At 54.3% G+C, this 24263-nt stretch overlaps 1 protein-coding gene across 1 annotated transcript in view; it reads right to left on the bottom strand.

Moving 5' to 3' along the window:
• LOC149428417 (talin-1-like) overlaps positions 1-24263 on the bottom strand; it is a gene marked incomplete at its 3' end in the record, with an annotated part of 143341 nt that overhangs the window by 4911 nt on the left and 114167 nt on the right. The window contains 12 exon segments of the mRNA XM_089667438.1: positions 10280-10399; positions 10575-10676; positions 15126-15275; positions 15571-15741; positions 15830-15931; positions 16199-16331; positions 16517-16698; positions 16778-16918; positions 17035-17196; positions 19348-19491; positions 19566-19688; positions 20348-20437. Coding sequence (XP_089523564.1) covers positions 10280-10399; positions 10575-10676; positions 15126-15275; positions 15571-15741; positions 15830-15931; positions 16199-16331; positions 16517-16698; positions 16778-16918; positions 17035-17196; positions 19348-19491; positions 19566-19688; positions 20348-20437 — 1620 coding nt within the window.

Genomic DNA, 24263 nt, shown 5'->3' with positions numbered 1-24263 from the left:
GAGAGCAAGAGAGTCGACCTGCTGGAGAAATGGAGCCTGGAGCGGTCTCCTGAGAGGAGCAGGGAGGGTGAGTGGCTCCTGGCTGGGGCCTCAAATATAAAAACTGTGCAGATTTGGGAGAAACTGTATCAAGTTGAAGGAAGGCAGAGAGTGAGAGAAAAGGGGGGGGGGGGGCCCCAGAGAATATAAAGAAGAAGAACGTAAGGTGTAGACAACAACACACAAGGGGCTGGGATCTCTATCTCTAGATCATATTGATTTCTTTTTCTGTGTAAAATTCAAGTTTATGAGAGAAAAATAAAAGAAACAGAAGAAATGAAAAATAAAAGTGCAAAGGGAATCGGGCCTAAAGGGACCCAAACGGGTACAATAAAAAAGTACACATCCCAGGGAAACGTGACCCCGGAAAGGCCCCAGAGCACAAATGATGAAGGAGAATCAAGCATGCAAAGTCCTAAACAAGTAATGGATCTGGAGATCAGTAATCAACAAATATCAGAGACAAAAAAAGATCTACAAATAAAAAGATGACAGAAATGTTTAAAGATCTGGAGAGAACAATAAAGCAAGAAATGGTGAATATTCGGAGGGATGTGGGGCAGCTGTTGTTACGAGTGGAGGAAAACGGAGCAGAAAGTTAAAAATCAGACCCAGATTATATCCGAATTAGAAAAGAAGATAATATGGAAAAGGTTCAGGAAGAATTGCTGTAGAAGACGGAAATCCAAGAGAATAGAGAAAGGAGGAGAAACAGAAGGATAAGAGGGGTTCCGGAAAGCCTAAAAGGAGAACCAATGGAAGGCGGTCTGTAAAATACTGAACTTTATAACAGGAAACTCTGATATGGAAAGGACTGATATAGAAGGGATCTCTAGAAATGGGAAACTCCAGGGAACCATGAGAAGGACAGGCCGAGAGACGTACTTGGTACATTTTATGAACTGCAGCAAAGAGAAAGAATCTGGAGGAAAACGAAGGAAAACCAGTAATAAAATATGGAGAAATGGACATCCAAATATACGCGGACTTGTCACCGGAGACTCTCCGGAGGAGGAGAGCTCTGAGGCCTTTGCTGGAGCAGATGAGGAAACAGAAGGTGCAATATAGATGGGGGTACCGGAGTGCTTACTAGGATGGAAAAACGGAATAACAGCCCAACTGAGGACTGGAGAAATTTTTGCGATAGACTGGAAATGCAGAGAATTGAAATTAATGGATGGGAAGAACCCGGGGGAAACAGATTAAGGAGAGGGGTGGAGACTGGTGGAGGGGGGAGTAGAGGGGAGAGAAGTTGTGTTTTTTTCTTCTTCTCTTCTCCCTCTTGCCCCCACTCCATCGCCTGTTTACTCCCTCACCCCTCCAGCTTAACTCCTTTTCCTCTTCTTTTTGTTAAGAAGTATAAGTAGAAAGGGGGTCAATGGGGAGATCTGGATGGAGGGGAGGCTGTCCATGGGAGGAGTGTAGCCCTAAGGATTATATCAAAGGTGGATGCCAGTTCCACAAATGATGGTTAGGCAAATTGAAGGCCTAAAAGGAGGGGGGAGGGAGGGGGAGTGATGGCAACGATGCCGGGGGGGGGGGGGGGATGGAAGGGAGGGAGAACGAGGGGAGAGATAAGGGAGAAGGGGAGAGATGGGGGAGGGGATAGATGGGGGGGAGGGGATAGATGGGGGGGAGGGGAGATGGGGGGAGGGGAGAGATGGGGGAGGGGGGAGATGGGGGAGGGGAGAGATGGGGGAGGGGAGAGATATGGGAGGGGAGAGATGGAGGGGAGGGGAGAGATGGGGGGGAGGGGAGAGATGGGGGGGAGGGGAGAGATGGGGGGAGGGGATAGATGGGGGGAGGGGATAGATGGGGGGAGGGGATAGATGGGGGGAGGGGATAGATGGGGGGAGGGGAGAGATGGGGGGGGAGGGGATAGATGGGGGGGAGGGGATAGATGGGGGGGAGGGGATAGATGGGGGGGAGGGGATAGATGGGGGGGAGGGGATAGATGGGGGGGGGGGGATAGATGGGGGGGGGGATAGATGGGGGGGAGGGGATAGATGGGGGGGGGGATAGATGGGGGGGAGGGGATAGATGGGGGGGAGGGGATAGATGGGGGGGAGGGGAGAGATGGGGGGGAGGGGATAGATGGGGGGGAGGGGAGAGATGGGGGAGAGGGGAGAGATGGGGGAGAGGGGATAGATGGGGGGGAGGGGATAGATGGGGGGGAGGGGAGAGATGGGGGAGAGGGGAGAGATGGGGGGGGGAGGGAGAGATGGGGGGGGAGGGGAGAGATGGGGGGGAGGGGAGAGATGGGGGGGAGGGGAGAGATGGGGGGGAGGGGATAGATGGGGGGGAGGGGAGAGATGGGGGGGAGGGGATAGATGGGGGGGAGGGGATAGATGGGGGGGAGGGGATAGATGGGGGGGGGGAGAGATGGGGGGGAGGGGAGAGATGGGGGGGAGGGGATAGATGGGGGGGAGGGGAGAGATGGGGGGGAGGGGATAGATGGGGGGGAGGGGAGAGATGGGGGGGGAGGGGATAGATGGGGGGGAGGGGAGAGATGGGGGGGGAGGGGATAGATGGGGGGGAGGGGAGAGATGGGGGGGGAGGGGAGAGATGGGGGGGGAGGGGAGAGATGGGGGGGGAGGGGATAGATGGGGGCGGGAGGGGATAGATGGGGGCGGGAGGGGATAGATGGGGGCGGGAGGGGATAGATGGGGGCGGGAGGGGATAGATGGGGGGGAGGGGAGAGATGGGGGGGAGGGGAGAGATGGGGGGGAGGGGAGAGATGGGGGGGAGGGGATAGATGGGGGGGAGGGGATAGATGGGGGGGAGGGGAGAGATGGGGGGAGGGGAGAGATGGGGGGAGGGGAGAGATGGGGGGGAGGGGATAGATGGGGGGGGAGGGGAGAGATGGGGGGGAGGGGATAGATGGGGGGGGAGGGGATAGATGGGGGGGGAGGGGAGAGATGGGGGGGAGGGGATAGATGGGGGGGGGAGGGGAGAGATGGGGGGGAGGGGAGAGAGATGGGGGGGGAGGGGATAGATGGGGGGGGAGGGGAGAGATGGGGGGGGAGGGGATAGATGGGGGGGAGGGGAGAGATGGGGGGGGAGGGGATAGATGGGGGGGAGGGGAGAGATGGGGGGGGAGGGGATAGATGGGGGGGAGGGGAGAGATGGGGGGGGAGGGGATAGATGGGGGGGAGGGGAGAGATGGGGGGGAGGGGATAGATGGGGGGGAGGGAGAGATGGGGGGGGAGGGGATAGATGGGGGGAGGGGAGAGATGGGGGGGTAATGGGGGGAGTGGATAGATGGGGGCGGGAGGGGATAGATGGGGGGGAGGGATAGATGGGGGGGAGGGGAGAGATGGGGGGGAGGGGAGAGATGGGGGGGAGGGGATAGATGGGGGGGAGGGGATAGATGGGGGGGAGGGGATAGATGGGGGGAGGGGGGAGGATAAGGGGGAGAAAAGGCTAGTGGGATAAAAACGCTGTATAGGAATAAGAAAGAGGAAAGTGAGGAGGAAAAGAGTAGATGGAAGAAGTCCGATGTATCACCTACAATGTAAGAGGGTTAAGCTGTCCAGGAAAGAGATTCAGGTTATTTAAAGAACTCCAACATAGAAAATCCTCAGTGATATTCCTGCAGGAAACACACCTAGAGACAGAGTCGAAGGTCAGACTGAGGAGCAGGTATTCTCCGACATGGTTCTATGCGGACTCACCAATCAGAAGAACAAAAGGAGTTGCTATAGGCTTCCCTACAAATATAAGGTTTGAGGTGGAGGAGAGATTGACGGATCTGGAGGGAAGGTTCCTATTTCTGAGAGGTAAATTACAGGGAATTGAGTGCACAATATATACAGCCCAAATAAGAAGCCATTGATGAGAGAAGTGAAGAGATTGATGGACTTTAAAAGAGGGAGTATGATTGTAGCGGGAGACTTTAACCTCTGTATGGACCCGCGGATGGACACTCATTCTGATATGAGGAGAGAGGAAAGCAAGTCCATGAGAAGGTTACAGAAACCGATGCATGAGTGTCAACTGGAGGACATCCGGAGAATCAGGAATATGAAGGAGAGAGATTAGACTTTCTTCTCGCATGTACATGAGACTTATTCTAGACTAGATTACATATTAGTAGAACATCAAATGATAGAGAGGGTGGGGGAAGTAAAAATAGGAGAAAGCACTCTGTCGGACCATGCCCCGGTTGCAATGAAGTTATAATGGGGTAGAGAGGAGCGAGAGGGATATGTGTGGCAGATGAACGAGGCACTCCTCATGGATGAAGAGATCGCTCAAAGAATCGAGAGGGAAATTGAATGGTTTTTTGAAGAGAATGAGACAGAGGACGTGTCGGTTGCAACGGTGTGGGAAGCACATAAAGCCTACATCAGAGGTCTTCTCATTGCAATGGGGGCAAAAAAGAAAAAAGAAAAAAGAAAGGAGAGAAAAGATAAACAGATTATTAAATGAAATACATGATCTTGAACAGGTGCATAAAAGGGAAAGATCTAAGGAGATAATGCAGCTGATAATAAAGAAGAAAGAAGAATTAGAGAATGTAATGGAGGAGGAAAAAAGAAGAGTCTTTAATAAAATAACATGTGAAAGATATAGATGGGGAGATAGGCCGGGAAAGTATTTAATGAGAACTTTAAGAAAGAAGAAAAATAGAAATTATATTGAGAAAATAAGAAACCCCAAGGGGGAATTTGTACACTCAACCAAGGATATCGCCAGAGTATTTAAAGAGTATTATAATGGGCTGTATAATATTATACCCCAGGACATGTTTAAGAAAACGGAAACAGCAAATAGAGGGAAAAGAAAGATATACCTAGAGGACGCAGGCCTACCGAAATTAAGAGAAACACAACTGAACTCTTTAGAGGAAGAAATAACTTCAGAGGAAACAGCGTTAAAAAGCATGGCGGGAGGGAGGAGTCCGGGTCCGGATGGATAAGTCCGGGTCCGGATGGATATATGGTTAATATTATAAAAAATATAAAGAGCTTTTAATACCCAAGATGAAGATCTATATGAACGCCTTGGGGAATGGGATGGAGATGAGGGGAGAATCTCTACAGGCTAATATAGTCCTGATACAGAAGGAGGATAAAGACCCCTCGCAATGTGCGAGTTATCGACCAATAGCGCTGCTGAATGTAGACACTAAAATATATGCAAAGGTGCTGGCAAATAGACTGAAAGAGCTGATGCCGGAGTGGATACACAGAGATAAGGTGGGGTTTGTCCCGGGAAGAGAGGGCAGAGATAATGCTCTGAGATCATTGTTGCTCATCCAGGAGGCTAAAAAAGGGAAAACCCCAATGATACTGATGTCGATAGATGCCGAGAAAGCATTCGACAGGGTGAGTTGGGGTTTTATGATGGATACCCTGGAAGCGTTAGGACTGGGACACAGAATAAGAGGGTGGATTGGAGAGTTATATAGAGGACCTACCGCCACCATAATGGTAAATGGAGGAAGATTGGAGCATTTTAAGATGTCAAACGGCACAAGACAGGGATGTCCATTGTCGCCATTGTTATATGTGTTATCACTGGAGCCCGTACTGTCCAGGATCAGGAAGAATATAGATCTAAAAGGAATAAAGATAGGAGACAGAGAACACAAGGTAGTGGCGTATGCGGATGATCTGATGTTTTATGTTGGAAACCCCAGAACATCACTACCAAACTTAATGAAAGCATTGAGGGAGTACGGAGAACTGTCAAACCTGAAAATTAACCCGACAAAGACCGAAATCTTAAACATAAACCTTAAAAACAGTGAAAAGGAAAAATTACAAGAGGAATTCCCTTTCCTCTGGAGAGATAAAGAATTAAAATATTTAGGAATAAAACTATTAGCCTCAATTAAGAACCTATACAAAGCCAATTATATAACATTATTAAATGAGATGAAGGAGGAGCTGAGGAGGGTGGGAAATGAGATGAAGGAGGAGCTGAGGAGGGTGGGAAATGAGATGAAGGAGGAGCTGAGGAGGGTGGGAAATGAGATGAAGGAGGAGCTGAGGAGGGTGGGAAATGAGATGAAGGAGGAGCTGAGGAGGGTGGGAAATGAGATGAAGGAGGAGCTGAGGAGGGTGGGAAATGAGATGAAGGAGGAGCTGAGGAGGGTGGGAAATGAGATGAAGGAGGAGCTGAGGAGGGTGGGAAATGAGATGAAGGAGGAGCTGAGGAGGGTGGGAAATGAGATGAAGGAGGAGCTGAGGAAAGTGGGAAATGAGATGAAGGAGGAGCTGAGGAGGGTGGGAAATGAGATGAAGGAGGAGCTGAGGAGGGTGGGAAATGAGATGAAGGAGGAGCTGAGGAGGGTGGGAAATGAGATGAAGGAGGAGCTGAGGAGGGTGGGAAATGAGATGAAGGAGGAGCTGAGGAGGGTGGGAAATGAGATGAAGGAGGAGCTGAGGAGGGTGGGAAATGAGATCAAGGAGGAGCTGAGGAGGGTGGGAAATGAGATCAAGGAGGAGCTGAGGAGGGTGGGAAATGAGATGAAGGAGGAGCTGAGGAGGGTGGGAAATGAGATCAAGGAGGAGCTGAGGAGGGTGGGAAATGAGATCAAGGAGGAGCTGAGGAGGGTGGGAAATGAGATCAAGGAGGAGCTGAGGAGGGTGGGAAATGAGATGAAGGAGGAGCTGAGGAGGGTGGGAAATGAGATCAAGGAGGAGCTGAGGAAAGTGGGAAATGGGAATCCATCGTGGATGGGGCGCATAAATCTAATAAACATGGTAATTGTCCCCAAAGTATTATACAAATTTCAATCAGACTCCCAGAGGCATATTTCAAAGAACTCAGGAAAATGATAATAAAATATATATGGAGAAATAAAAAACCTAGAATAGGCTATGAGACGTTGACTAGAAGTAAAGAGAGAAGAGGATTGGGGGTACCAGACTTTAGGAGATACTATAGAGCGGGGATTATTGCGAGAATCTTTGACTGGATCCATAATCCGGAGAAAAGTTGGGTTGAAATAGAGAAAACACTGAGTGGAATAAGTGTAAGTAATAGTATTTGGGTACCACCACAATATAGGGGATTAGAGGGGAGCACCAGCATGTACACCCTTAATGTTCTAAGAGAATGGGGTTTACTACACAGACAAAAGGGGTGGGTGTATAATTCACAACTAATACCACTTAGAAACACAAAATATTTCATCCCGGGTAAGGAGAGTATAGCAGGGAAATGGATCATAAAACAGGAGGCGCAACTGAGAGACATAATGGTAGGAGAGGAAATCGGGTCATATAAGGACATGGAGGAAAGATGGGAGAAGTCTTCAATAAGATGGATAGACTAAGATATTACCAACTGAAGTACGTTGTTGAGAGCCTCCCAAAGCCTATAAGAACTAGAAAAGACTGGAATCCATTCGAGATTCCACTTGAGTCACGGGGAAATGGTAGACACGGAACGGCAAAAATACACAAGATATTAATGGAGATTGACACTGACACAAAATAATGCACATAGAGAAGTGGGAAAGAGATAGAGGAGGAGGAGCAGAGGAGGAGGAGGAACAGAGGAGGAGGAGGAACAGAGGAGGAGGAGGAGCAGAGGAGGAGGAGCAGAGGAGGAGGGGCAGAGGAAAATGCTCACATCAATTCATGAAAATATTAGTATGCGGGAAGTAGGAATAAACGATAAGTGTTGAATAGATGGCACATCACCCCTAACGTGGAGCACAAGATGAACACGGAGATGTCACAGATGTGTTGGAGAGGTTGTGGAGAGGTGGGCACGTGGTATCATATGTGGTGGGAGTGTCCAGAAATACAGGTGTTCTGGCAGAGGATAGTTTATTTGATAGGGAAAATTACTAAAATCAATATAGGATTCGATCCAGAACTATGTCTCCTCCATATCTCAGAACTCTCAAATTAAAAAAAAGAAAAAAAAAGAAACCAGATCTAGGCATCGTGAGAGGACGTCCTGGGCTGTGGACGGAGAGGGGACGTCCTGGGCTGTGGACGGAGAGGGGACGTCCTGGGCTGTGGACGGAGAGGGGACGTCCTGGGCTGTGGACGGAGAGGGGACGTCCTGGGCTGTGGACGGAGAGGGGACGTCCTGGGCTGTGGACGGAGAGGGGACGTCCTGGGCTGTGGACGGAGAGGGGACGTCCTGGGCTGTGGACGGAGAGGGGACGTCCTGGGCTGTGGACGGAGAGGGGACGTCCTGGGCTGTGGACGGAGAGGGGACGTCCTGGGCTGTGGACGGAGAGGGGACGTCCTGGGCTGTGGACGGAGAGGGGACGTCCTGGGCTGTGGACGGAGAGGGGACGTCCTGGGCTGTGGACGGAGAGGGGACGTCCTGGGCTGTGGACGGAGAGGGGACGTCCTGGGCTGTGGACGGAGAGGGGACGTCCTGGGCTGTGGACGGAGAGGGGACGTCCTGGGCTGTGGACGGAGAGGGGACGTCCTGGGCTGTGGACGGAGAGGGGACGTCCTGGGCTGTGGACGGAGAGGGGACGTCCTGGGCTGTGGACGGAGAGGGGACGTCCTGGGCTGTGGACGGAGAGGGGACGTCCTGGGCTGTGGACGGAGAGGGGACGTCCTGGGCTGTGGACGGAGAGGGGACGTCCTGGGCTGTGGACGGAGAGGGGACGTCCTGGGCTGTGGACGGAGAGGGGACGTCCTGGGCTGTGGACGGAGAGGGGACGTCCTGGGCTGTGGACGGAGAGGGGACGTCCTGGGCTGTGGACGGAGAGGGGACGTCCTGGGCTGTGGACGGAGAGGGGACGTCCTGGGCTGTGGACAGAGGGGACGTCCTGGGCTGTGGACAGAGCGGACACCGTGGGCTGTGGACAGAGAGGACACCGTGGGCTGTGGACAGAGAGGACACCAAGGCTGTGGGCAGAGAGGACACCGTGGGCTGTGGACAGAGAGGACACCGTGGGCTGTGGACAGAGAGGACACCGTGGGCTGTGGACAGAGAGGACACCGTGGGCTGTGGACAGAGAGGACACCAAGGCTGTGGACAGAGAGGACACCAAGGCTGTGGACAGAGAGGACACCCTGGGCTGTGGACAGAGAGGACACCAAGGCTGTGGGCAGGGAGGACACCAAGGCTGTGGGCAGGGAGGACACCAAGGCTGTGGACAGAGAGGACACCAAGGCTGTGGACAGAGAGGACACCGTGGGCTGTGGACAGAGAGGACACCAAGGCTGTGGACAGAGAGGACACCAAGGCTGTGGACAGAGAGGACACCAAGGCTGTGGACAGAGAGGACACCGTGGGCTGTGGACAGAGAGGACACCAAGGCTGTGGACAGAGAGGACACCCTGGGCTGTGGACAGAGAGGACACCGTGGGCTGTGGACAGAGAGGACACCGTGGGCTGTGGACAGAGAGGACACCCTGGGCTGTGGACAGAGAGGACACCCTGGGCTGTGGGCAGGGAGGACACCAAGGCTGTGGACAGAGAGGACACCCTGGGCTGTGGACAGAGAGGACACCAAGGCTGTGGACAAAGAGGACACCAAGGCTGTGGGCAGGGAGGACACCAAGGCTGTGGACAGAGAGGACACCGTGGGCTGTGGACAGAGAGGACACCAAGGCTGTGGACAGAGAGGACACCAAGGCTGTGGACAGAGAGGACACCAAGGCTGTGGACAGAGAGGACACCAAGGCTGTGGACAGAGAGGACACCAAGGCTGTGGACAGAGAGGACACCGTGGGCTGTGGACAGAGAGGACACCCTGGGCTGTGGACAGAGAGGACACCGTGGGCTGTGGACAGAGAGGACACCGTGGGCTGTGGACAGAGAGGACACCGTGGGCTGTGGACAGAGAGGACACCCTGGGCTGTGGGCAGAGAGGACACCCTGGGCTGTGGGCAGGGAGGACACCAAGGCTGTGGACAGAGAGGACACCCTGGGCTGTGGACAGAGAGGACACCCTGGGCTGTGGACAGAGAGGACACCAAGGCTGTGGACAAAGAGGACACCAAGGCTGTGGGCAGGGAGGACACCAAGGCTGTGGACAGAGAGGACACCGTGGGCTGTGGACAGAGAGGACACCGTGGGCTGTGGACAGAGAGGACACCAAGGCTGTGGACAGAGAGGACACCAAGGCTGTGGACAGAGAGGACACCGTGGGCTGTGGACAGAGAGGACACCCTGGGCTGTGGGCAGGGAGGGATTGATGTCATGGCTAAGCAGAGAGATGAATAGGCTGCAATGGCCTCGGTGAGAGGTTGGGATTTGGGAAGACACAGACATAGGAGACCCGATTGGTTGAATACAATGTGCTCACCTCCTCGTTCTCGGCAGTCATGGCAGCTGGTTTGGCTTCGTGTGCCAGTTGACTGTAGTCGCTGGTAAGTTGGTTGGCCAAAGTGCCCAGTTCATCAGGGTTGGTGGTGGATTTGGTGACCTGAAATGAAGAAGATCACACGTGTCCACCGTCATAGCTATGGGGGGAGGTTCAGCAGCCAGATGTCTATATTAATATTACAATTTATAGGACACGTCTGACACCCGCCAACTGCTCATCCAGACCATTCAGCAGCTGACAAGGTGTCACCACATACCACGTCCCTGTCACTCACCATCTCCTGCACCGTCACTGCTATGGCCTTGGCTGTCTTCACCATGGTTGTCTGATAGTCCACAAATGATCCCTCCGGCTCACCAATGTGCTGTTCATCCAGCTGCCACGACAAGGAGATGGAGGTCAAGGGGACAGGAGAAGAAGCTCGGGGGGGGGGGGGGTAGATGGAGGTCGGAGGGGGGGGGGGGGGTTGGGGTAGATGGAGGTTGGGGGGGGGGGGGTTGGGGGTAGATGGAGGTCGGAGGGGGGGAAGGGGGGTTGGGGGAAGATGGAGGACGGTGAGGGAGAGAGATGAGGGTCAGGGGGGTAAGAGGAGATGGGGGCAAGGGGGGGTAAGAGGAAATGGGGGCAAGGGGGGGGGGGGATAAGAGGAAATGGGGGCAAGGGGGGGGGGATAAGAGGAAATGGGGGCAAGGGGGGGGATAAGAGGAAATGGGGGCAAGGGGGGGGTAAGAGGAAATGGGGGCAAGGGGGGGGTAAGAGGAGATGGGGGCAAGGGGGGGGGGGGGTAAGAGGAGATGGGGGCAAGGGGGGGGGGGGTAAGAGGAGATGGGGGCAAGGGGGGGGGGGTAAGAGGAGATGGGGGCAAGGGGGGGGGGGGTAAGAGGAGATGGGGGCAAGGGGGGGGTAAGAGGAGATGGGGGCAAGGGGGGGGGGGGGTAAGAGGAAATGGGGGCAAGGGGGGGGGGGGTAAGAGGAAATGGGGGCAAGGGGGGGTAAGAGGAAATGGGGGCAAGGGGGGGGGGTAGGAGGAGATGGGGGCAAGGGGGGGGGGTAAGAGGAGATGGGGGCAAGGGGGGGGGTAAGAGGAGATGGGGGCAAGGGGGGGGGGGGGTAAGAGGAGATGGGGGCAAGGGGGGGGGGGTAAGAGGTGATGGGGGCAAGGGGGGGGGGTAAGAGAAGATGGGGGCAAGGGGGGGGTAAGAGGAGATGGGGGCAAGGGGGGGGTAAGAGGAGATGGGGGCAAGGGGGGGGTAAGAGGAGATGGGGGCAAGGGGGGGGGTAAGAGGAGATGGGGGCAGGGGGGGGGGGTAAGAGGAGATGGGGGCAAGGGGGGGGGGGGGTAAGAGGAGATGGGGGCAAGAGGAAATAGGGGCAAGGGGGGGTAAGAGGAGATGGGGCAAGGGGGGGTAAGAGGAGATGGGGGCAAGGGGGGGTAAGAGGAGATGGGGCAAGGGGGGGTAAGAGGAGATGGGGCAAGGGGGGGTAAGAGGAGATGGGGGCAAGAGGAGATGGGGGCAAGGGGGGGTAAGAGGAGATGGGGGCAAGGGGGGGTAAGAGGAGATGGGGGCAAGGGGGGGGTAAGAGGAGATGGGGGCAAGGGGGGGGTAAGAGGAGATGGGGGCAAGGGGGGGTAAGGGGGGGGGTAAGAGGAGATGGGGGCAAGGGGGGGGGTAAGAGGAGATGGGGGCAAGGGGGGGGGTAAGAGGAGATGGGGGCAAGGGGGGGGGGGGGGGGTAAGAGGAGATGGGGGCAAGGGGGGGGGGTAAGAGGAGATGGGGGCAAGGGGGGGGGGGGGGGGTAAGAGGAGATGGGGGCAAGGGGGGGGGGGGGGGTAAGAGGAGATGGGGGCAAGGGGGGGGGTAAGAGGAGATGGGGACAAGGCGGGGTAAGAGGAGATGGGGGCAAGGGGGTAGGGGTAAGAGGAGACGGGGGCAAGGGGGTAGGGGTAAGAGGAGACGGGGGCAAGGGGGTAGGGGTAAGAGGAGACGGGGGCAAGGGGGGGGGGGGGGGGTAAGAGGAGACGGGGGCAAGGGGGGGGGGGGGGGTAAGAGGAGATGGGGGCAAGGGGGGGGGGTAAGAGGAGATGGGGGCAAGGGGGGGGGGGGTAAGAGGAGATGGGGGCAAGGGGGGGGGGTAAGAGGAGATGGGGGCAAGGGGGGGGTAAGAGGAGATGGGGACAAGGCGGGGTAAGAGGAGATGGGGGCAAGGGGGTAGGGGTAAGAGGAGACGGGGGCAAGGGGGTAGGGGTAAGAGGAGATGGGGCAAGGGGGGGGGGGGTGTAAAAGGAGATGGGGGCAAGGGGGGGGGGGGGGGGGTTGGGGTAAAAGGAGATGGGGGCAAGGGGGGGGGGTAAGAGATGGGGGCAAGGTGGTAGGGGTAAGAGGAGATGGGGGCAAGGGGGGGGGGGGGTGTAAAAGGAGATGGGGGCAAGGGAGGGGTAAAAGGAGATGGGGGCAAGGGGGAGGGGTAAAAGGAGATGGGGGCAAGGGGGGGGAGGGGTAAAAGGAGATGGGGGCAAGGGTAAAAGGAGATGGGGGCAAGGGGGGAGGGGTAAAAGGAGATGGGGCAAGGGGGGGGAGGGGTAAAAGGAGATGGGGCAAGGGGGGGGGGAGGGGTAAAAGGAGATGGGGGCAAGGGGGGGAGGGGTAAAAGGAGATGGGGCAAGGGGGGAGGGGTAAAAGGAGATGGGGCAAGGGGGGGGGGTAAAAGGAGATGGGGGCGGGGGGGTAAAAGGAGATGGGGGCAGGGGGGGGGTAAGAGGAGATGGGGGCTGGGGGGGGGGTGAGAGGAGATGGGGGCTGGGGGGGGGGTGAGAGGAGATGGGGGCAAGGGGGGGGTAAGAGGAAATGGGGGCAAGGGGGAGATGTGGGACAAGGGGAGATGTGGGACAAGGGGGAGATGGGGGCAAGGGGGAGGGGGGGCAAGGGGGAGGGGGGGCAAGCAAGGGGGGGGGGAAGAGGAGATGGGGGCAAGAAAGAGGGGGGGGGGAGAGGAGATGGGGGCAAGAAAGGGGGGGGGGGGGAAGAAGAGATGGGGGCAAGAAAGGGGGGGGGAAGAAGAGATGGGGGCAAGAAAGGGGGGGGGGGAAGAAGAGATGGGGGCAAGAAAGGGGGGGGGGAAGAAGGGGGGGGGGAAGAAGAGATGGGGGCAAGAAAGGGGGGGGGGGGAAGAAGAGATGGGGGCAAGAAAGGGGGGGGGAAGAAGAGATGGGGGCAAGAAAGGGGGGGGGGAAGAAGAGATGGGGGCAAGAAAGGGGGGGGAAGAAGAGATGGGGGCAAGAAAGGGGGGGGGAAGAAGAGATGGGGGCAAGAAAGGGGGGGGGGGGAAAGAAGAGATGGGGGCAAGAAAGGGGGGGGGGAAGAAGAGATGGGGGCAAGAAAGGGGGGGGGGAAGAAGAGATGGGGGCAAGAAAGGGGGGGGGAAGAAGAGATGGGGGCAAGAAAGGGGGGGGGGAAGAAGAGATGGGGGCAAGAAAGGGGGGGGAAGAAGAGATGGGGGCAAGAAAGGGGGGGGGGAAGAAGAGATGGGGGCAAGAAAGGGGGGGGGGAAAGAAGAGATGGGGGCAAGAAAGGGGGGGGAAGAAGAGATGGGGGCAAGAAAGGGGGGGGGAAGAAGAGATGGGGGCAAGAAAGGGGGGGGGAAGAAAAGATGGGGGCAAGAAAGGGGGGAAGGGAAGAGATGAGGGAAAGAGGGGGGGGGGCAAGGAGAGATGAGGGAAATTAGGGGGGGGCAAGAAGAGATGGGGGCTGGGGGGGGGGGGGGGGGCGTCTGGGAGTAAATGGAGGTCGGGAGGAGGGGAGATGGGGGTCGGGAGGGGGGGGGTATGAGGGGAGGGAGATGAGGGTCGGGAGGGGGGGGGGGGGGGAGATGGGGGTTGGGAGGGGGGGGGATGGGGGGGGAGATGGGGGTCGGGGGGGATGGGGGGGGAGATGGGGGTCGGGAGGGGGGGGGGATGGGGGTCGGGAGGGGGGGAGAAGAGGTGGTGGGGACAAGGGGGGGGGGGGAGAAGAGGTGGTGGGGACAAGGGGGGGGGGAAGAGGTGGTGGGAACAAGGGGGGGGGGGGAAGAGGTGGTGGGAACAAGGGGGGGGGGGGGAAGAGGTGGTGGGAACAAGGGGGGGGGGGGGAAGAGGTGGTGGGAACAAGGGGGGGGGGGGAAGAGGTGGTGGGAACAAGGGGGGGGGGGGAAGAGGTGGTGGGGACAAGGGGGGGGGGGAGAGAAGAGGTGGTGGCGGGGACAAGGGGGGGGGGGGGGTGAGAGGTGGCGGGGGCAAGAGGTGGTGGGGGCAAGAGGTAGCGGGCAAGGGGGGAGGGGTAAGAGGTGGCGGGCGGGGGGGGGGGGGGTGTAAGAGGTGGCGGGGGCAAGAGGTGGCGGGGGCAAGGGGGTAAGAGGTGGCGGGCAAGGGGGGGGGGGTAAAAGGTGGCGGGGCAAGGGGGGGGTAAGAGGTGGCGGGGCACGGGGGGTAAGAGGTGGCGGGGCAAGGGGGGTAAGAGGTGGCGGGGCAAGGGGTGGCGGCGGCAAGGGGGGGAGGTAAGAGGTGGCAGGGGCAAGGGGGGGAGGTAAGAGGTGGCGGGGGCAAGGGGGGGAGGTAAGAGGTGGCGGGGGCAAGGGGGGGAGGTAAGAGGTGGCGGGGGCAAGGGGGGAGGTAAGAGGTGGCGGGGGCAAGGGTAAGAGGATATGGGGAAAGGGGGGGAGGGTAATAGGAGATGGGGGTAGGAGGAGACGAGGGTAAAGAGGATAAAAGGAGATGGGGGTCAGGGGGGTGGGGGGAGGGGTAAATTGAAGGTGGGGGGAGTGAGGATGATGGAGTAGAGTTGGGTTTCACCTTGTTGATGGCCTGAGTGATGGAGTCCACCATTCCTCCGACAGCTCCGGCTGCACTGGCAGCTTCATTCAGCGTTCCCGTCAGATCATCCACAGCTTCATGCATCATCTGAGCAGCTTCATCCAAAGCTTCCTGTGTGTGTCCGGCCACCTATGACAGACATGAGGGGTGTCAGGTCCTCTTCTGAGTGAGACCTCCCTATTCCCAGAGCTGTAGGATCCCCCCCTAGTATTGTGACCTATCACAGCGGATCCCTGTACCCCATACATGGGAGTTCCGTGATGCACGGTTCATCAGCTATACTCGGTTCTCTGTTTGGAGTCCACATTTAGGACTGTTCCTCACCATCTCCGGAGTTGGTGTTCTGCTGTACTGGCACCCTGTAGCTGTGGTGAGGTTGATTTCCCATCCTGCCCCCCAATACACAGACCTTCTCAGGGCTCACCTTGGGGTTTCCTCCGGCCTCCTTGGCAGTATACAGCATCTGCAGAGCCGACTCTGCCAGCGTCTTTGTCTGGTCCAGAAGGTTCATCTGCTGCTGGTGGTTGATGGTCTTAGAGGCGGCTCCGATGGTGGCGTTGGTGAGAGGCTCGAAGTATTGGGCCATCTGGGAGACCTGTGGGGAGAAGGCATTGGGCGGGACAGATTAATGGTACCCCACCGGTTTCTCATGGTGGTGTTGGGTATGTCAGTGCCGGTCCTACCTTGTGTCCAAGCTGCGAGGAGTCCGCCCGGGCCGCAGCCACCAGAGGTTCTATCAGGTTGCTGATCTCCTGTACAGACGTCTGCATCTGAGTGTGTAACGCCTGGAGACACAATGGGACATTCCTCCATCAACCACTTCATCTCCGGAAGGTTCAACCCCCTTCATGACCAGGACATTGTTTGCTATTCAGCACTGCGCTACTTTAACTGATAATTGCGTTGTCATGCAACGCTGTACCCAAATTACATTGATATATTTTTTTCCATAAATAGAGCTTTGTTTTGGTGTTATATAACGGGGTTTTTGTGTTTGTTATTATATAAATGAAAAAGAACAAAAAATATGAAAAAAATTCTCTCTCCCTTACCTCCTGTGAGATCCCCTCCCGTGGCACCAGCTGCTGGCTGATGGCTTCCAGAGAGGCCTGGTCCAGTTCTCTGACCGCCTGGTTGAGCAGCTCGATGGCCTGGTCACATTCCCTCTGTCCGGGAGCCTTATCCCTGAGAAGAGAGCTCATGTCATCGAGGACCAGCAGATCTATCTACTGGAACAAAGCTCTGCCTGGGGAAGGAGCCACGGCTTGTAGTCTTCCTGACAGTGAAGTCACGGAACACTCATGTCACAGGACTCTGCACACAACATCCCCCCACATTGGTGGTTACGTCCTCTAAGCTCCGCTCCTTACCTCATATTGGTGATGAGTTTCTTGATGGAGTCAGAGACAGTCCGGGAGTGTCCGGCTAACACTGACCATTGTGGCGGGTCTTTGGGATTGGCAGCCAGAGAACGAGCGGTCTGGATGAGGCCGGAGGAACTCTCTAGCATGGTCTGAGCTGAGCTGATGATCGGTTCCATGGCTTGGAGACCCTGAAAGAGTCAACTAATGAGAAGAGAGGAATAGACGAGAGATTGTGGAATGGTCCAGTCCTCCCGTTGTCATCCTCACCTCTGGGGAGATCTGGGCGGGCACACTGGCGAATTCCGGATTGGAGGCAAAAGCGGTAAGGTTCTCCACGGCTTGGATGAGCGGCACGGTGGCTTCACGACACTTGGCCCGATTCTCGTCACTGAAGGCCCCATCCAAAGCCTGAAATGAAAAGGAGGAATTCCACGTGACTCAATGTTTCTCATTCACATCGCCATGTGACTTGGCAGACGATTGTCCCACCAACGAGTGCATTGTTCTGTTGGAGGAGCTTTTACCTTGATGGTCTTCACCAGATTTGCTGTGCTGTTTGCTACCTCTTTGGCAGACTGGACAAACTGTCTCTTGGCCACGGGATTGGAGGTGTGAGTGGATGCCAGGCGACAAGCATTGCATAGAGAGGAGGTGTGTTTAGCCACAATGGTGGCAGCTGACAACACCTATAGAAGAATATACAGAGAAGATTTACACCGTGTTAGATTCATTACTCAAGGAGAAGACACAGAACACAACTAAGTGCAATGACAGGGACTAGACTTTTGTCTCTGTCCCGGGGTCTGTCCGGAGTTCTCCTCCCCAGGAAGGAACATGGGAACAATGACAGTGACTAGACCTTTGTCTCTGTCCCGGGGTCTGTCCGGAGTTCTCCTCCCCAGGAAGGAACATGGGAACAATGACAGTGACTAGACCTTTGTCTCTGTCCCGGGGTCTGTCCCGGGTTCTCCTCCTCAGGAAGGAACATGGGAACAATGAGAGTGACTAGACCTTTGTCTCTGTCCCGGGATCTGTCCCGGGTTCTCCTCCTCAGGAAGGAACATGGGAACAATGAGAGTGACTAGACCTTTGTCTCTGTCCCGGGATCTGTCCAGGGTTCTCCTCCTCAGGAAGGAACATGGGAACAATGACAGTGACTAGACCTTTGTCTCTGTCCCGGGTTCTCCTCCTCAGGAAGGAACATGGGAACAATGACAGTGACTACACCTTTGTCTCTGTCCCGGGTTCTCCTACCAAGCAGGGAAAATGGGAACAATGACAGTGATTAGACCTTTGTCTCTGTCCCAGGATCTGTCCCGGGTTCTCCTCCCCAGAAAGGAACATGGGAACAATGACAGTGACTAGACCTTTGTCTCTGTCCCAGGATCTGTCCCGGGTTCTCCTCCCCAGAAAGGAACATGGGAACAATGACAGTGACTAGACCTTTGTCTCTGTCTTGGGGTCTGTCCAGGGTTCTCCTCCCCAGGAATTTCTTTCCTGAAATCACCCACCATATTCTAACCTTCTGCCATTGTGTCTCAGAGAAGTCACCACAACCCACTACCAGTGTGTTCCAAGGATGTCACCATCGTCAATCAGATTTTCTACCCTTCCACCGTTGTGTCCCAGGGACATCGTTACCGTCCATATCATCTGCCCCTCTCTACCACTGTGTGCCAAGAACAGCACCATCACCTACCACATCTATACTGCCCCCAACCTTGTGTCCCAGGGATGTCACTATCACCCACCATATCTTCTACCCCACCACAACTGTGTCCAAGAGATGTTACCCATTATCTGCCGTATTGTCTACCCCTCTCTACCATTATGTCCCAGAGACGTCACCATCACTTGCCAGGCCTTCTACCCCTCACCACCGAGTCCCAGAGAAGTCACCATCACTTGCCAGGCCTTCTACCCCTCCCTACCATTATGTCCCAGAGACGTCACCATCACTTGCCAGGCCTTCTACCCCTCACCACCGAGTCCCAGAAAAGTCACCATCACTTGCCAGGCCTTCTACCCCTCACCACCGAGTCCCAGGCCTTCTACCCCTCACCACCGAGTCCCAGAGAAGTCACCATCACTTGCCAGGCCTTCTACCCCTCACCACCGAGTCCCAGGCCTTCTACCCCTCACCACCGAGTCCCAGAGAAGTCACCATCACTTGCCAGGCCTTCTACCCCTCACCACCGAGTCCCAGAGAAGTCACCATCACTTGCCAGGCCTTCTACCCCTCTCTACCATTATGTCCCAGAGAAGTCACCATCACTTGCCAGGCCTTCTACCCCTCACCACTGAGTCCCAGAGACGTCACCATCACTTGCCAGGCCTTCTACCCCTCCCCACCGAGTCCCAGAGATGTCACCATCACTTGCCAGGCCTTCTACCCCTCTCTACCATTATGTCCCAGAGAAGTCACCATCACTTGCCAGGCCTTCTACCCCTCACCACCGAGTCCCAGAGAAGTCACCATCACTTGCCAGGCCTTCTACCCCTCACCACCGAGTCCCAGAGATGTCACCATCACTTGCCAGGCCTTCTACCCCTCACCACTGAGTCCCAGAGACGTCACCATCACTTGCCAGGCCTTCTACCCCTCCCCACCGAGTCCCAGAGATGTCACCATCACTTGCCAGGCCTTCTACCCCTCTCTACCATTATGTCCCAGAGAAGTCACCATCACTTGCCAGGCCTTCTACCCCTCACCACCGAGTCCCAGAGAAGTCACCATCACTTGCCAGGCCTTCTACCCCTCACCACCGAGTCCCAGAGACGTCACCATCACCCTCCATACCATTTACCCCTCTACAATTGTGTTTTAGAGACGTCACCTGTGACTGGGTGCAGGCCGGATCTCCCAGGTTTTGGCAGGCCATCTGAATAGCTTGGTTGGCTCTGGCAAACTGTGTTGGATCCACAAGACCTTGCTGTGCGGCTCGGCTGCTGGGATCTGACACGCCAACGAGGTAAGCGGCCTGCAGGAGAAGCGCAGAGGTTACATAGGAGGTCAGGCAGCCCGGAGCTCACCCCAGTCCGTGTGATAACATACCTGTGCCGCAGCCTCGGTCAGGCCACACAAAGCCTTGGATGCCGTGCTGACCGCCTCACCAAACTCCGGCAAATTGCTGGTCTTCGCATGCTGAGAAATTCCGGCCATAGACTCCCCGAGAACCTACAGTAAAGAAACATCGTCATACAACACGGAACAGACTGAATGTGGTGTGTGGATACAGAGGCGTGTGCTGCGTGTTTCTACTCTGAAATTATATTTCATACAATTAAACATGGAAGGAGAGGGAGGCCGGGCAACGTCCCCATTCTAGGACCCAGTGAGACATATATTGTGGGGGGAGTCGGGGCTAGGCTTAGTAATGTCCCCATTCTAGGACCCAGTGAGACATATAATAAGATGGGGGGAGGGGAGGCCAGGCTAGGCTCAACAATGTCCCCATTCTAGGATCCAGAGAGACATATGAGGCCAGGGGAGGCCAGGCTAGGCTCAACAATGTCCCCATTCTAGGACCCAGAGAGACATATGAGGGGAGGGGAGGCCAGGCTAGGCTCAACAATGTCCCCATTCTAGGATCCAGAGAGACATATGAGGGGAGGGGAGGCCAGGCTAGGCTCAACAATGTCCCCATTCTAGGACCCAGAGAGACATATAAGATGGGGGGAGAGGGGATTCCGGGCTAGGCTGTTATGTCCCCATTCTAGGACCCAGTGAGACATATAAGATGGGGGGGGGGGGATTCTGGGCTAGGTTTAGTAATGTCCCCATTCTAGGACCCAGTGAGACACACAGGCTGGCCAGTTTGGGGCCCTCATCCGGACCTTGGAGTTCTCCATGACGTTGTCCAGGCAGTGGAAGTAGGACTGGTCGTTGACCGGCTCTGTCGGGTTCTGGAGGAGTTCTCGGACCGTCTGTAATACAGGAGATACATCTGATGAGAGCCCTTGGTGTGACACGGTACAGAAATGTATACAAGGAGAGACCCCCCTCCCCCACAGATATATTGTACAGGGCCACACATCATACAATGGGGAGGTCTCAGGTACGTCGCACCGTCACTATGACCTCCCCCGCTAATCTTCGGCCGTTCTCACCCCAGTGGTGTCAGGACTCCCCGGAGGAGGAGGGGCTCGGTGATCCGGAGGAGGGGCTCAGTGAGCTTGTCATTGTCTCAGCTGCTGCTGCAGAGATCACATGAGGCAATGGAGGCTCTTTATATACCGGGAATACTTTCTGGATACTCTGTATATACCGGGAATACTTTCTGGATGCTCTGTATATACCGGGAATACTTTCTGGATGCTCTGTATATACCGGGAATACTTTCTGGATGCTCTGTATATACCGGGAATACTTTCTGGATGCTCTGTATATACCGGGAATACTTTCTGGATGTGCTGTATATACCGGGAATACTTTCTGGATGTGCTGTATATACCGGGAATATTTTCTGGATGGTCTGTGTATACCGGGAATACTTTCTGGATGCTCTGTATATACCGGGAATACTTTCTGGATGTGCAGTATATACCGGGAATACTTTCTGGATGCTCTGTATATACCGGGAATACTTTCTGGATGCTCTGTATATACCGGGAATACTTTCTGGAGGCTCTTTATATACCGGGAATACTTTCTGGATGCTCTGTATATACCGGGAATACTTTCTGGATGCTCTTTATATACCGGGAATACTTTCTGGATGCTCTGTATATACCGGGAATACTTTCTGGATGCTCCGTATATACCGGGAATACTTTCTGGATGCTCCGCATATACCGGGAATACTGTCTGGATGCTCCGTATATACCGGGAATACTTTCTGGATGTGTTGTATATACCGGGAATACTTTCTGGATGTGCTGTATATACCGGGAATACTTTCTGGAGGCTCTTTATATACCGGGAATACTGTCTGGATGTGCTGTATATACCGGGAATACTTTCTGGATGCTCTGTATATACCGGGAATACTTTCTGGATGCTCTGTATATACCGGGAATACTTTCTGGATGCTCTGTATATACCGGGAATACTTTCTGGAGGCTCTTTATATACCGGGAATACTTTCTGGATGCTCTGCATATACCGGGAATACTTTCTGGATGCACTGTATATACCGGGAATACTTTCTGGATGCTCTGTATATACAGGGAATACTTTCTGGATGCTCTGTATATACCGGGAATACTTTCTGGATGTTCTGTATATACCGGGAATACTTTCTGGATGCTCTGTATATACCGGGAATACTTTCTGGATGTGCTGTATATACCGGGAATACTTTCTGGATGTGCTGTATATACCGGGAATACTTTCTGGATGTGCTGTATATACCGGGAATACTTTCTGGATGTGCTGTATATACCGGGAATACTTTCTGGAGGCTCTTTATATACCGGGAATACTTTCTGGATGCTCTGCATATACCGGGAATACTTTCTGGATGGACTGTATATACCGGGAATACTGTCTGGATGCTCTGTATATACCGGGAATACTTTATGGATGCTCTGTATATACCGGGAATACTTTCTGGATGCTCTGTATATACCGGGAATACTTTCTGGATGCTCTGTATATACCGGGAATACTTTCTGGATGCTCTGTATATACCGGGAATACTTTCTGGATGCTCTGTATATACCGGGAATACTTTCTGGATGCTCTGTATATACCGGGAATACTTTCTGGATGCTCTGTATATACCGGGAATACTTTCTGGATGTGCTGTATATACCGGGAATACTTTCTGGATGCTCTGTATATACCAGGAATACTTTCTGGATGCTCTGTGTATACCGGGAATACTTTCTGGATGCTCTGTATATACCGGGAATACTTTCTGGATGCTCTGTATATACCGGGAATACTTTCTGGATGCTCTGTATATACCGGGAATACTTTCTGGATGCTCTGTATATACCGGGAATACTTTCTGGATGTGCTGTATATACCGGGAATACTTTCTGGATGCTCTGTATATACCGGGAATACTTTCTGGATGCTCTGTATATACCGGGAATACTTTCTGGATGTGCTGTATATACCGGGAATACTTTCTGGATGCTCTGTATATACCGGGAACACTTTCTGGATGCTCTGTATATACCGGGAATACTGTCTGGATGTTCTGTATATACCGGGAACACTTTCTGGATGCTCTGTATATACCGGGAATACTTTTTGGATGCTCTGTATATACCGGGAATACTGTCTGGATGCTCTGTATATACCGGGAATACTTTCTGGATGCACTGTATATACCGGGAATACTTTCTGGATGCTCTGTATATACCGGGAATACTGTCTGGATGCTCTGTATATACCGGGAATACTTTCTGGATGCTCCGTATATACCGGGAATACTTTCTGGATGTGCTGTATATACCGGGAATACTGTCTGGATGCTCCGTATATACCGGGAATACTTTCTGGATGTGCTGTATATACCGGGAATACTTTCTGGATGCTCTGTATATACCGGGAATACTGTCTGGATGCTCTGTATATACCGGGAATACTTTCTGGATGCTCTATATATACCGGGAATACTTTCTGGATGCTCTGTATATACCGGGAATACTTTCTGGATGTGCTGTATATACCGGGAATACTTTCTGGATGCTCTGTGTATACCAGGAATACTTTCTGGATGCTCTGTGTATACCGGGAATACTTTCTGGATGCTCTGTGTATACCGGGAATACTTTCTGGATGCTCTGTATATACCGGGAATACTTTCTGGATGCTCTGTATATACCGGGAATACTTTCTGGATGCTCTGTATATACCGGGAATACTTTCTGGATGTGCTGTATATACCGGGAATACTTTCTGGATGCTCTGTATATACCGGGAATACTTTCTGGATGCTCTGTATATACCGGGAATACTTTCTGGATGTGCTGTATATACCGGGAATACTTTCTGGATGCTCTGTATATACCGGGAACACTTTCTGGATGCTCTGTATATACCGGGAATACTGTCTGGATGTTCTGTATATACCGGGAACACTTTCTGGATGCTCTGTATATACCGGGAATACTTTCTGGATGCTCTGTATATACCGGGAATACTGTCTGGATGCTCTGTATATACCGGGAATACTTTCTGGATGCACTGTATATACCGGGAATACTTTCTGGATGCTCTGTATATACCGGGAATACTGTCTGGATGCTCTGTATATACCGGGAATACTTTCTGGATGCTCCGTATATACCGGGAATACTTTCTGGATGTGCTGTATATACCGGGAATACTGTCTGGATGCTCCGTATATACCGGGAATACTTTCTGGATGTGCTGTATATACCGGGAATACTTTCTGGATGCTCTGTATATACCGGGAATACTTTCTGGATGCTCTGTATATACCGGGAATACTGTCTGGATGCTCTGTATATACCGGGAATACTTTCTGGATGCTCTGTATATACCGGGAATACTTTCTGGATGTGCAGTATATACCGGGAATACTGTCTGGATGTGCTGTATATACCGGGAATACTTTCTGGATGCTCTGTATATACCGGGAATACTTTCTGGATGCTCTGTATATACCGGGAATACTGTCTGGATGTGCTGTATGTACCGGGAATACTTTCTGGATGCACTGTATATACCGGGAATACTTTCTGGATGCTCTGTATATACCGGGAATACTTTCTGGATGCTCTGTATATACCGGGAATACTTTCTGGATGCTCCGTATATACCGGGAATACTTTC

Source organism: Staurois parvus, unplaced genomic scaffold (assembly GCF_062004578.1).
Source record: "Staurois parvus isolate SC_StPar_1 unplaced genomic scaffold, SC_StPar_1.0 ptg003253l, whole genome shotgun sequence".
Lineage (NCBI taxonomy): Eukaryota > Metazoa > Chordata > Amphibia > Anura > Ranidae > Staurois > Staurois parvus.
This window is presented reverse-complemented; position numbering and strand designations above follow the sequence as displayed.